Source organism: Podarcis vaucheri (assembly GCF_965113315.1).
Source record: "Podarcis vaucheri genome assembly, chromosome: 13".
Taxonomy (NCBI): domain Eukaryota; kingdom Metazoa; phylum Chordata; class Lepidosauria; order Squamata; family Lacertidae; genus Podarcis; species Podarcis vaucheri.
This window is the reverse complement of record NC_138751.1, coordinates 2,500,545-2,514,661: the sequence shown is the minus strand read 5'-3', so window position 1 is coordinate 2,514,661 and position 14,117 is coordinate 2,500,545. Positions and strand designations below refer to the sequence as shown.

Here is a 14,117-nt window from a genome sequence, read left to right as displayed (position 1 = left end):
ACAGATGGGCGGGGTATAAATAAATTATTATTATTATTATTATTATTATTATTATTATTATTATTATTATTTGTTGCAAACCCATCACAGGCACCCCGGGATGAAATGCACATAAGAAGTGCAATAAATGCACCATTCTCTCACCCTGATCTGGCCACAGTGACCCATGCGATGGTCACCTCCAGGCTTGATTATTGTAACTTGCTCTACACAGGGCTGTCCTTGAAGCTGACCCTTGTCGCAGGATCACATTCACCCAGTGCTTTACCAACTCCACTGGTTCCCGGTGAAGTACAGGGTCAGGTTGAAGGTGCTGGTTTTGACCTTTAAAGCCCTATGAAGCCTAGATCCCTCGTACCTACAGGACTGCCTCTCCTGGTATGCCCCACGGAGGACCTTACGGTCCACAAATGACAACATTTTGGAGGTCCCAGGTTGCAAGGTGGTTAGATTGGTCTCAACTAGGGCCAGGGCCTTTTCAGTAGTGGCCCCAACTTGGTGGAAAGCTCTGTCCCAAGAGACTAGGGCCCTGCGGGACTTGACATCTTTCCGCAGGGCCTGCAAGACAGAGCTGTTCCGCCTGGCCTTTGGTTTGGACTCAGTCTGACCCTTAGGTTTCCCTCCCCTTATGGTCTTGATCTATGGGCTACAATCAAAATGAGGCTGCATTTTAAATTATATTTTAACCTGTATTTTAAATTGGGTTTTTTAATTGTAATTCTACTGGTGTTAGCCGCCCTGAGCCCGGCTCTGGCCAGGGAGGGTGTGGTATAAATAATTTTTTATTATTAATATCATCATCATCATCCCCACCACCGGAGGAAAGTCTTTCTCCTTGGTCCTCCTTGCAGATCCAGCTTCCCTCTCAAGACACAGCCAGAGGTTTCATGTCTAGACTGGACAGAGCAGCCCGAACGGAAGATGCTGGCTGACCAAACAGAAGGAACAACCAACTCTTATTATTTTTACATGCACAATATTTTTGAAGTGTGTTGCTATTTATCTGGATCATTCGCTCCCTTCAATCACCTTGAAATACCACCCGGGATTCTTCCTAAATCAATTCTTTAGAACAGAACTATTTATCCAGAGTCCATAAGATGAGCCCTAAAGCAGAGTAGCTGGATCAGGCCAAAGACCCACCAAGCTCCCAATCTAGCCCAGAATCCTGTTCTCACTCTGGTCAACCGGATGTTCCAAAGGGAAATCTGCAAGCAGGACCTGAGCGCAACAACAGAATCCCCCTCCCCACTTGGGATTCCCAGGATCTGGTGTTCAGAGACAAGGTAAAAGGATTCTTGGACGGTTAAGTCCGATCAAAGGCGACTACGGGGTTGTGGCGTTTGTCCACCGACAGCTTTCCGGCTCATGTGAGCAGCAGGACTAAACCGCTACTGGTGCAATGGGATACCGTGACGGAAACCAGAGCGCACGAAAATGCAGTTTACCTCCCCGCCACAGTGGTACCTATTTATCTACTTGCGCAGGTGTGCTTTGGAACTGCTAGGTTGGCAGGAGCTGGGACAGAGCAACAGGAGCTCACTCCGTTGCGGGGATTCGAACCGCCGACCTTCTGATCGGCAAGCCCAAGAGGCTCAGTGGTTTAGACCACAGCGCCACCTACGTTCCTTCACTGTTCAGCGATATACTGCCTTCAGCAGCAAAGGTAGATCAGAGCCTTCTCTTCCATGACTTTACCTAATTTAAAAGCAAGATGGTAGACTCCAGCACACCTAGCACAAACATGTCCTGTTTCAGGGGCCTAATCCGGCCCACCAGTCGGTTTAACTTGGCCCCTGTGGCAGTCTATTTCCTGGGGTAAAATCATAAAAAAGGTCAACAACTGTGGTTGGCCCCCATGGCCCTTCACTTCATCAAATCTGGCCCTCTTTGAAACAAATTTGGACATCACTGACCTAGCAAGACCAAATGACAGAGTTTAACCACGTGCTATTGCGAAGGACTTTCTCCTCCCTCTCCTGAAACTTCCAACGTTCGTCAATCATAGGATGACCCCGCTGCCTTCAAGCATTATGAGAAGGAAAAAGCTTCTTCCTAGCTGCTTTCCTCACATTGTGCGTAATCTTAACACACCTCTATCATGTCGTCCCCCAGCCTTGCTAGCCATTTCCCTAAACGGAAAGCCCCAAACACTGAAACCTTTCCCAGCGTCCAAACATTGCTCCAGCCCCTTGGTGATGTTGCCTGCCCTTTCCAGAGGTGAGGCGAAGAGAACTCCAATGACTTGGAACACAAGGAAAAACCATTTATGGGAAATCAAGGAATTCGTAACAGGCAGCGAAGAACCACGGTCCATATATTATGCATCTCAACTTTTTAATCGCTTCTAATATGTAATATTTGGCTTGTCACACGCCATTTAGAACTTCAGACCAAGAAGGACTCTGGCGCTGCAATGAACATATATGCACTCTGGCTGACTTTGCTTGCCAACGGTGAATGTGGCTCCTCAGTGTCCCCTCATCCACAATGCCTTTCTTGAATCAGCTTTTCCCAGACTGGTGACCTCCAAGCATTTGGGGCTGCAAATCCCATCAGCCCCAGCACTACACAACTCTGCTGGCCGGGCATGATGGGAGATGTAGTCCAAGACATGCAAGGCACCAGGTTGGTCAAAGGCTGGTTTTAATGCTGGGACCTGGGGCCAGCATTTCCAAGCTTGCTACAGTGGTACCTCAGGTTACATACGCTTCAGGTTACAGACCCCGCTAACCCAGAAATAGTACCTCAGGTTAAGAACTTTGCTTCAGGATGAGAACAGAAATCATGTGGCGGCAGGAGGAGGCCCCATTAGCTAAAGTGGTGCTTCAGGTTAAGAACAGTTTCAGGTTAAGAACAGACCTCCAGAACGAATTAAGTACTTAACCCGAGGTACCACTGTACTACAGTGGTGCCTCGCAAGATGAAATTAATTCGTTCCGCAAGTTTTTTCTTCTTGCGAGTTTTTCGTCTTGCGAAGCACGGTTTCCCATAGGAATGCATTGAAAATCAATCAATGCATTCCTATGGAGACCATCCGGGGACAGATGGGAAGCGCCGCGCGCCTTCCCCTCTGTCCCCGGACCTGTTTAAAGCAAGGGAAGGGGCAGCGGGAAGAATCGCTTCTCCCCGTTGCCGCCCCTTGGTTCAAAAGGGGTCCGGGGAGAGAGGGGAAGGCGCGCGCACCTCCCCCTGTCCCCTCTTTTGAAGCAAGGGACGGAGGGGAGGAGATTGCGGGGCTGGCAACGGGGAGAAGCGATCTTCTCCCCGCCGCCCCTTGCTTCAAAAGAGGTCCGGGGACAGCGGGGAAGACGCGCTGCGCTTCCCCGCTATCCCCGGAGCTTGCGGGGCAAGCTTCGTTTTGCGAAGCAAGCCCATAGGGAAATGCGTCTTGCGAAACGGCTAAGAAAACGAAAAACTCCTTCACCTAGCGAGTTTTTCGTCTTCCGAGGCGTTCGTCTTGCGGGGCACCACTGTACTTTTAAAGGTGAAGGGACCCCTGACCATTAGGTCCAGCCGTGACCGACTCTGGGGTTGCGGCGCTCATCTCGCTTTACTGGCCGAGGGAGCCGGCGTACAGCTTCCGGGTCATGTGGCCAGCAGGACTAAGGCGCTTCTGGCGAACCAGAGCAGCGCATGGAAACGCCGTTTACCTTCCTGCCAGAGCAGTACCTATTTATCTACCTGCACTTTGACGTGCTTTCAAACTGCTAGGTTGGCAGGAGCAGGGACCGAGCAACAGGAGCTCACCCTGTCATTGCGGGGATTCGAACGACCAACCTTCTGATCGGCAAGTCCTAGGCTCTGTGGTTTAACCCACAGCGCCACCCGCGTCCCTGTATTACTGTTATTCTCACTGATTTATTAATCACCTTCTAAACCACCGTCTCAAGGCAATTTACACATGAGCTTAGGCTGGGACAAGACCTTCCTATCTGCAGGAAGAGAGTTTGGGCCCAGGACACAACACAAAGCTAAAAAACCCCAGAGGATTGTCCACAGTCTCCATGTGTTGTTGTTGTTTTACTTTATTTAAAACTTTGCCACACCACCCTTCAGTTCAAAATAGCAGGGGTATTAATTAGCCGAAGCATGAAGCAAGGCTCCATGGCGAGAGAGCTCCACAAGCAGGCCTTGCTTTAGATCAGGCATAGGCAAACTCTGGCCCTCCAGAAGGGCAGGCACTATTGCTCTGAAACAGACCAGAAGCCAGTGGGGCTTCTGAAGCCTCACTGAGAAAAGTTGCCAGTGCCAGGTCCCAATTAGCAGCCTTAGAGTGGTTGCGTCTTGAACTCGGTGCTGTTTCTGGGAAGTCTTCAAAATAATAATAATAATAAATTTTATTTATACACCGCCCTCCCCGGCCATAGCCGGGCTCAGGGCGGCTAACACCAATAAAATTTTAGTAAAAACATAACTGGGGGGCAATTTAAAATACAGGTTAAAATGCAATTTTAAATGCAGCCTCATTTTAAAATAGCCGATAAATGAAGACCATAAGGGGAGGGAAACATAAGGGTCAGACTGAGTCCAAACCAAAGGCCAGGCGGAATAGCTCTGTCTTGCAGGCCCTGCAGAAAGATGTCAAGTCCCGCAGGGCCCTAGTCTCTTGTGACAGAGCGTTCCACCAAGTCGGGGTCAGTACTGAAAAGGCCCTGGCCCTTGTTGAGACCAATCTAACCACCTTGTAACTTAGGACCTCCAAAATGTTGTCATTTGTGGACCTTAAGGTCCTCCACGGGGCGTACCAGGAGAGGCTGTCCCGTAGGTACCTGGGTCCTAGGCCACACTATGCACAGATGCACAGTGCATTGCAGGCGCCTAACCCAAAGGCCGCCGCCAGAGCTGCAACAAGCTCTCTCCACACAGGAGGAGCCATAAGCCTAGTGAAAGGCACTCCATGCGCCTTTGCTGTTTCAGTTCTGCAAAACTCTGGTCCCTTTTGCCATTTTGGCCACCCTTTTGCAAGTTCAAACAACCATGGGTTTGCACAGGTAATTGTGTGAACTCAATCCAGGACCACACCCCCTAGGTGTGATCTGGCCACTAGTGGCTGCAGAACAATAATGGATTAAGTGGCCGTGTCTAAGGCAATCTGATTAATCATGACCCCTAATAAAGTGTGGTTTCATCAAGGGAAATATTTTTCTTCCGATCACAGACACTAGAAATCCAGGAAAGATGTATCTTGCTGAGCTCGTCTCCCGAGTGCCTAAAACTCTTTTACTTTCCTCTCCTTCCTCTGTGGAGATGTGGCCTCAGAACTGTCTGCCTGCTACCCTCACGCTGCCCACCATTCAAAAAATGGAAGAGCCTCACCAGACCAGGTTGGCCAACGAAGCACCAACTCCAGAAGAAGCAACAGAGAGCCACCACACAACACCAGGGAACACAAGCTGTCGTCCTCTGCCAGGCGCAACTGCGCATTTCAGAAGACTATCTGAACACCACACAACTGCCAAGATCCCAAAAACAATATATGAAAATAACTAAACCAAAATTTACTAATGGGAGAAACGGCTTCTCAATGGAGGAATGGGTGGTGACTGCCGCTGATGACCGTACGCAAGTCCACCTAGCATGGAGGCAGTTACTATATCCTGCAGCAATGAATTCCACAGGTTAATAGCACACTGCACAAAACGTGTCCACCACGACCTAATAACAGACATGTCAACAAGTCACCACCTCCAGGCAGGAAGTGGCTTCTCTTTAAAAAGAAAGAAAAGCGTCTTTTCCCTTTCCCTTTTAGACCACAGAAGGTTGAAAGTGAGTTGTTGCAGTCAGGCCAGCGAATAACTTTGCATCCGCTGCATTGTGGTCCAACAATGGGTGAATCTATTCAACACTCCCAGCACTGTGTACAGCTTTCTAAATCTATTCTCTGTTTATTTCCCCACAAGAGGTAAGAAATCTCCAAAATATATCGGCTCTCTGATGGTTTCCATAGAAAGCCACCTTATACAAAGTCAGACCATTGCTCTGCCTTACTCAGCGTCGCCTACACCATACAACAGGGGTCAGCAACCTTTTTCAGCCATCCCTCAGACCATGTGGTGGGCCAGACTGTATTTTGAAGGGGAAAAAATGAACGAATTCCTATGCCCCACAAATAACCCAGAGATGCATTTTAAATAAAAGCACACACTCTACTCATGTAAAAACACCAGACAGGCCCCACAAATAACCCAGATGTGTTTTAAATAAAAGGACACATTCTACTCGTGTAAAAACACACAGATTCCCAGACCGTCTGCGGGTCAGATTGAGAAGGCAATTGGGCCACATCTGGCCCCCGGGCCTTAGATTGCCTACCCCTGCCATACACACTCCAATCCTGCCATATCTGTTGCAGATTTGCCAACCAGCACCACACACATGCCCTTGGCTTTATAGCAGAACAAGAGCTTGTTGGCCAGGAAGCCAGACTTCAACACAAGCCACCCACCGCCAAGTAAACTGGCATTCAGGATATGTCCCAAGGCTGTAATACTGGGAGCGAGGTATTCCTATATTGACTGTTTGCACAAAGAAGTAATCAAAGACTGGGCAGTAGGAATGAAACTCCCCACTGCCAAACTGCCTTTTAAAATCTCTTAAAGGAATTTTTTGCTACCACATTGCAGGGTTGCAGATAATCACCTTTTCCCGCCAGAGGTTCTCTTCAGCCAACCAGCCACACAGCCCAGGCAACAGCAGCTGTTGCCGCACAGGTCCAAACATTGTGCCCTGCTATAGAAAACCTCCACATACAGATGTCCACGTGCGAGTTATACACCCAAACTTTATAAGGAGGTGGCATCAACACTAACTCAACAGGCAGGAAGGGAATAATATTTGAGGAGGAGACTAAAAGAAAGGAAAGGAAACTAGGACTCCCCAAACCCCACATATCACACTCCGCTTCTCAAAGGCATTTTGGCAGTGGAGTTTGTGGATGCAAATTATTACGGGTCATTTAGCAAGAGAATGCCACAGTAATCTATCGTCGCGCTGCCTTGCCCAAGAAGCGTTTGTCTGTCGTGCAATAGCTTTCTGCAGGCTGGTGACCTTACAGGATCCTGTCCCAACACTGAACTTGGAACTCCACCGAACTGCGGATCTCTCTGATCTGCGCGCCCCCCCCCCCAAATCTCTTCCTAAGGAACAGGGAGCGTTGCAGGGAACCACGGCAATCCTCTCGCAGCCCGCGTCATTTCGAGGTCTCCGCAAGCATGACAGGAGGGGAGTGGCGAAGCGGCAAAGCCTTCAGGGGCGCCGGAGCCTCCCCGCACCCGTCCTCTTTGCACGGGCACCGGGGAACCACAGGGCGCCGGGGCGGGTGGGGAGAGTCTCGTGCCCGTCCTGCCCCAGGGGCTTCCCCCCCCCCCTGCTTGCAAAAACGTGCCACGGGCCTCCGCAGGGCGAGCGCGGCAAGGGCACAATGCAACCAGGGATGCAAGGCGAATGGGCTGGGCTTTTTTTTTTGCAGCAGCGAGAGCAAGAGGCACCGGGGCTTTGCATGCACGCGCAAGAGGACGACCTCCGCCGCCATGCACGAGAGCGAGGGGGGTCCGGGGGTGCAGCAGAGGCGCCCCCCGTTTTTTTCAAAAAAGGAAGGGCGTGCAAGGGAACGGGAGGCGCAATGCAAAGGCTCCCAGGACGGAGCAAAGCGCTTTTTTATGGGGGGTGGGGGGTCCCCTGCGTCTCCATGAGGCGCCTCCGCAGGAGAGGGGGGAGGGGCGGCCCCCCGGGCACCGCAGCCGCCCGAGGGGGCGGGGCCCTCGTTCTCCCTCGGCGGCGCGTGTGCGTGCTGGGGGGGGGTGTTGCGAAGGGGGGAGCCCCTCTCCATGGCGACGGGGGAGGGCGGGGCCCCGAGGGAGGAGTGGGGTGGGGGCTCCCCGGTTCCCATGGCGACGGGGGGAGGAGGGGGCGGCGGCGGAGGCCCCTCGGCGTCTCTTACCCGCAACTGCTCCGCGCGCGCGGGGTGGAGGAGGAGGAGGAGAGGGGGGGACGGGAGAGGGGAAAGAGGAGGAGGCCGCAGCGGCGTCTACGGCTCCGCTTCTCTCGCTCTCCTTCCTCCTCTCGCCGCTTGTTTGTGTTTGTAACCAAGATGGCCGCCCTCCTCCCGGTCACGTGACGCGGGCGCCCAAAGGCAGGGGAGGTCACGTGGCGGGGGAAAGGCGGGTAGAGAAGGTTGAAAAAAAACCCGAGGCGTCGCGCAGGCGCAGTCGCGCCTCCGTACGTGAGCGCCCGGCGTCCCGTTTCCCCTTTCAAGCGTGTCACGTGTGCGGGGTTTTTTCTCTTCCCGTGCGCATGCGCGCGCTTACCCGACTCCCCTCGAGCGTTGCAGGGGTAGAAGAGCGAGGCCGGCGCCGCGCCTCAGCGTCACGTGACCAAGGCCGAAGCCGGAGCAGCCCCCTCCGAGGAAAACGCTCTTACGTCGAGACGTATCACGTGACACACGCGCGCCCGAAGCGCCTTTTTTTCTTTCCCCGCCCCCTCGGCGAACCTGGCTGCGGCGATGACGTCATGCGCTTCGCTCTGACGCCGCCACGCCGAAAAATGACGCCCGCGAAGAGAAAATAGTTTTTTTAAAAAAAGAGTCGAGCGTCGCCCAACGGGGGGCGGGGCCTGTTCCTTTTTTTTTCTTTCGAGGTCACGTGTCCCTGAGGCGCTTCCCGCTCCTGGGCCTTGTAGGCCGCACCCTGAGGCGCCTCTCAAGGGCGCGGTAGAAATAGCCCCGCGGGAGCCAAAGAGGAGGAGGCTCCAATTTGGAAAAAAATAATAGCAATAAAATACCTGTGTATGTCCCCACAGGTATTTATAGAGAGATCTAAATACGTCCATATATACCTTATATAGATTTACATATCATATATATCAATATATAACATGTAAAGATATATATATATATTCTGTATAAATATTTTTTTGCATGCACACGCGCCCTAAAAATTACAATTAATACCAGGCTGTGAAAGCAACGCAGTTTAAGAAGCAAGGAGTCCTTGTTTATATGCGATCGTGCAGAAAAAAGGGCCTTTAAAAAAAAAGCAAATAATTTTTATTAAGTACAAGTTAGAAAACATACGTATTGACAACAAAAGAAAATACAAAGGAAAAAGAAAATACATATAACCAAGGAAAAAAATTAGGGAAAAAAATCTCTTAAAGGGGCCTTTTGGGGCCGTCTCTGCCTCGGGCGACCCTGGCGCTCTCCGGCGGCAGCCTTGGGCCTTCTGACCGACGAGGCCAGGATCGCCTGGGGGCTGGATTATGGCGACTGACCCCCACTTCAGGCCGGACCCCGGGGCCTCCGCTTTTGGGGACGGAAGATGGCGGAGGCGCATCGTGGTTCCTGGAAGCCTCACGCCTGGCCCTGGCTTTGGCGGTCTTGCGTTCGAAGCCGCCCGGCGTAAGCGGCAAGGAGCACGCGGAGCACCTGGCCAGGATAGTGTCCGGAAAGGATCCCCGGGAGAAATCGCGAGTGGAAGCTTTGGAAGCGGAAGTGGTTCGCCTGAGGCAGGAGCTCCTCCTGAGTAAAGTTTACCCAGGGTTCGGTTTGGAGAACGGGGATCCAGCCGTCGCCAGCAATGAAGCTCTAGCCCCTGTCCGTGCGGACGATCGCTCCGGCCATTTTGAAGATTCCGGGTGCAGCGTCTCAAATGACGACCTGGCGGACACACAAGATGCCTCAGTTTCCTTCAGCCACAGCGAGCGTGGTCCTGCGTATGACACTTCATCCGTATTGTCCATGTTGGCTTCCTCCCGTGCCGGCCCAAGCAAGTCTTTGGTTCCTCACATACAGTTCCTACGACGTTTCCTTGAGCTCAAGCGGCTGGCGGTGCATGGAGGTCTAAAAACAGACTTGGGAAAACTCGGAAGGGATTCTTCCGCAATATCTGATTCTTTCTCTCGGTTGCTCGATGGCCTGGTCGCCGCCTATAGTTTCCCCGAAGTGCCCTTCTCAGATTTTATGACTCGGGCAGTTTGTGCCATCATAACCGAGTTATTAAGCGATGCTGATGTATCTCGACAGATTTTGGGGAAGTGGCTTAAGAAGCTGGAAGACTCTGTGGAAAGACTCATAGACGTTGTATTGAACAGTAGCCACCTCAACAGATTTCAGGTTCAGGAGTCTATATCTCATGCCCTTGTTTCGATCGGACAATGCAACAGATTGAGAAGGCACACAACATTCCTGCTCTTCAGAGAAGTCAGCCGATTTGCTGATGAGTTGCAGCACGCCGATGAGGTTCAAGCTGGGCGCGACACACGATATGAAAATATTTTCTTTCTGTGTAGAGCTTTGGAACAGCTTCTGGAAATAGGGACAGAGGGGGGAAATGCTGCTGCCCCTTCAGGCTGCGACGAGGAAGAGAAGAAGATGTTTCTACAGAAGCTTGACCAAGCCATTTTTCACCTCTGCGACGAATTTCCCTTGTTCTGTATATATTTATGGCGACTAGGCACTCTTTTGAATGTGGCACACACTCAGACTGGTGGAAGAAGCTGGCCTGCTATATAGCAGTTCATGACTGAGCCTGGAAAATGAGGCTAGCAGGGACTGAGCCATGTCCACCACCGAAAGGAAATGAGATCGCCATCATAAAGAGCATGGGGATTACAGATTAAATAAATAAAGTCCATGACTGCAGGGTTTTTAACTTTGTTCGTTCCCAGCTTTTCACCTTTTGTTCTTTCAATTTTGTATTTTAAAAAAAATATTTTGTACTCCTTCAATGGCTGGTTGACCGTAATAAACATTTGATGGACGCATGAGCTGTGGTTTTATTTTGATTCAGCTTTCCAGTCTGTTGCCGTAAACCCGCTTTTGAACGTGCTGGAAAAAGGCAGCATACAAGTGTTTGAAAAAAGACGTTCTGATGTTTGTTCCAGTCAGTTGTTGTTGTTGTTTAGTCGTGTCCGCCTCTTCGTGACCCCCTGGACCAAAGCACGCCAGGCACTCCTGTCTTCCACTGCCTCCCGCAGTTTGGTCAAACTCATGCTGGTAGCTTCGAGAACACTATCCAACCATCTTGTCCTCCTTTGCCCCTTCTCCTTGTGCCCTCCATCTTTCCCAACATCAGGGTCTTTCCCAGGGAGTCTTCTCTGCTCATGAGGTGGCCAAAGACTTGGAGCCTCAGCTTCAGGATCTGTCCTTCCAGTGAGCACTCAGGGCTGATTTCCTTCATAATGGAGAGGTTGGATCTTCTTGCAGTCCGTGGGACTCTCAAGAGTCTCCTCCAGCACCAGAATTCAAAAGCATCAATTCTTCGGCGATCAGCCTTCTTTACGGTCCAGCTCTCTGCAACAAATCTCTTGGAAAGACAGAGGAGAAAGCAAGGTATGAAGACAAGAAGAACCCCAGCAGCAGCAGCAGCTGAATCGGGCAAAAGGGCGGCCCAATTATCTCAGCATCCTGTTCTCCCAGTGGCCAGCCAGATGACCCTGTGAGAAACCCACAACCAGAAAGAAGAGAAATGGTGGGAAGTGGGCTTGGCGGACAGTCAAGGGACTATACCCGCCAGCATCCCACTGATCAAAATACGTACGCTCATTTTTTTTGGTCCTGAGCTCTCGTGGGAAGCAGCTGACTCAGGCAAGAACACGAGACCAAAAAACGATTGCCATTTGACATTCTGGGGTGAGCCAGCTGATTCACACAGAGTGCAAGACCAAAAAAAGTGTATTTTAGTCCAGTGCAATGGTCTCCCTGGCTGTTTTGGGCCACAGCTAACATACCCAGCCAGTATTTTTGATGGGAGTTGTAGTCTAGCAAGATCTGGATGCCCACCCTTGATCCAAGGAGTGGCAGAACCAAAACCAGCCGACGGTGCAGGGAGTTGCTGCTTTTCAGGGATGACTCTTGCACTGCAGGGAGGCAAGGCTGTCCGCTGCCCTAGCTAGATGTCCCAGGAAGGAATCCAGGCAGTCATGGAAACAGCAATGTGTTGCAATTTGTTTATCGGCCCAACCTAATTTATTATGGGTGGTTGCCCCAAGATGATGTTCTCTATCTCTTATCTGTTGGTGACGATGGCAAAGGGTTCCCCTGGATCCATCCCAAGGTTCAGTTACCGTGACACATCCTTGGCACGCAAGAAACTTGGAAGGTATCGCTGCCACCATGCTCTGCCCAGCTCTGAGTCTAAACACATTAGCACTCGATGAAAGGCTGGGAGGTTTTGCAGTACCTTGCAATGTTCCTCTGCTTTTCAATATATGGCTGCGTAAAGGGGACCCCTGACAATTAGGTCCAGTCGTGGCCGACTCTGGGGTTGCGGTGCTCATCTCGCTTTACAGGCCGAGGGAGCCGGCGTACAGCTTCTGGGTCATGTGGCCAGCATGACTAAGCCGCTTCTGGCGAACCAGAGCAGCACACAAAAAACACCGTTTACCTTCCCGCCGGAGCGGTACCTATTTATCTACTTGCACTTTGACGTGCTTTCGAACTGCTAGGTTGGCAGGAGCAGGGACCGAGCAACGAGAACTCACCCCGTTGCGGGGATTCGAACCGCCAACCTTCTGATCGGCAAGTCCTAGCGCCACCCGCGTCCCTTATACACTCTGTTTAAAGCACACACACACAGGATCCTGGGAACTGTAGCTTAATCCTCACAGAGCTACCGCTCCCAGCACCCTTAACCAAACTCAGATCCCAGGATTATTGGAGGGGTGCTTTAAACATAGGCTGTGTTGCTGCTCTCAAGTGGTCGCACGTCAGCAAAACTCTGCAAATGAAGGCCCCCTATTCTGCGCATTAAATTCTTTCTAGGGGGTGACATTAGATTTTTGTTATCTCATCTCCCACCCCCTAGAATTGTAGCATTGGAACGGACCACGAGGGTCATTGAGTCCAACCCCCTGCAACTGAGGATTCTTTTGTCCTGCGTGGGGCTCGAACCGGACACGATCCTGAGATTAAGATGTTGAGTTTTCATTTGCTTCATCCCATCAATCTTGTGTGTGGCACAATCTGGCATAGAATCCTGGTGGCGAGATCTGCAAATGTGAGCAGTTTAGGATACGGAGCAGATAGAACCATCGAATTGTAGAGTTTTACTGCCTTAGATTTCCCCGTGCCACAAAATCTCTGCCTGCCCACTCTCCTCCAGATCGTTGCCACCCCACACGGAAACTCGGGACTTAAAGTGTGGATGGACAGCTCTCTTCAGAGGTGGGGCAGGGTGGGGCTGGCTAACGGAGGTACACGTTTAATCATCATGGTCGGGGCAAAGGTACTCTGTGGGATGTGATTCCTGTTGCTCTCTGCCCTGTGGGGAGGGGAGCTGAGATGATATATCAACGGGTTGTTGCACTTCCACCGGCCTGATTGCTCCAGCATCCCACAGGATGGGCACGGAGACAGCCGGGCACCTCCTGACGTTGCTCCTGGTACTCGAGGGCATTGCTGTAGGATGCCAAACAAGAGGCGAATCGTTCAGGTGAGAGGCGGTGTGGAAGGGAGCAGGAATGCGGGGATAGAGCTGCTGGGATCGGCTTTTGGTTACTGGAATATAATTGTTGTTGTTTAGTCGTTTAGTCGTGTCCGACTCTTCGTGGCCCCCTGGACCAGAGCACACCAGGCCCTCCTGTCTTCCACTGCCTCCTGCAGTTTGATCAAACTCATGCTGGTCTCTTCGAGAACACTGTCCCACCATCTTGTCCTCCGTCGTCCCCTTCTCCTTGTGCCCTCCATCTTTCCCAACATCAGGGTCTTTTCCGAGGAGTCTTCTCTGTCCTTCCAGTGAGCACTCAGGGCTGATCTCCTTAAGAATGGATAGGTTTGATCTTCTGGCAGTCCATGGGACTCTCAAGAGTCTCCTCCAGCACCAGAATTCAAAAGCATCCATTCTTCGGCGATCGGCCTTCTTTATGGTCCAGCTCTCACTTCCATACATCACTAATAATAGAACACAGTAATAGAAGGTTGCCAGCCTAGATGGCTTTAAAAGAGGATGGGACAAATTAACAGAGGAGGAAAGGACTATCGGTAGCTACTACCTCTCTCGCCCTGACCTAGCCACTGTGATCCACGTGATGGTCACCTGCAGACTTGATTATTGTAACTCACTCTACGTGGGGCTGCCCTTGAGACTGACCCAGAAACTCCAGGGGGTGCAGAATGCCGT

General features: G+C 51.4%; 2 protein-coding genes across 6 annotated transcripts in view; one reads left to right on the top strand and one right to left on the bottom strand.

The window, feature by feature from the left end:
• The window catches only part of GIGYF1 (GRB10 interacting GYF protein 1), a 50,959-nt gene extending 42,856 nt beyond the window's left edge, over nt 1-8,103 (bottom strand). For all 5 annotated transcript variants that reach the window (XM_082197527.1, XM_082197526.1, XM_082197530.1 and 2 more), the window contains exon 1: nt 7,943-8,103. The gene's annotated coding sequence lies outside the window, so the exon portion shown is untranslated. The remainder of the gene's footprint in view (nt 1-7,942) is intronic.
• Nucleotides 8,104-8,295: 192 nt separating this feature from the next.
• Nucleotides 8,296-10,609, top strand: MEI4 (meiotic double-stranded break formation protein 4; the record flags this gene model as incomplete). Its single annotated transcript, XM_082196773.1, has 2 exons — nt 8,296-8,429; nt 9,157-10,609. The coding sequence occupies 2 exons, from the start codon at nt 8,296-8,298 to the stop codon at nt 10,508-10,510; spliced, it is 1,488 nt and encodes a 495-aa protein (XP_082052899.1). The 3' UTR covers nt 10,511-10,609.
• Nucleotides 10,610-14,117: the final 3,508 nt, after the last annotated feature.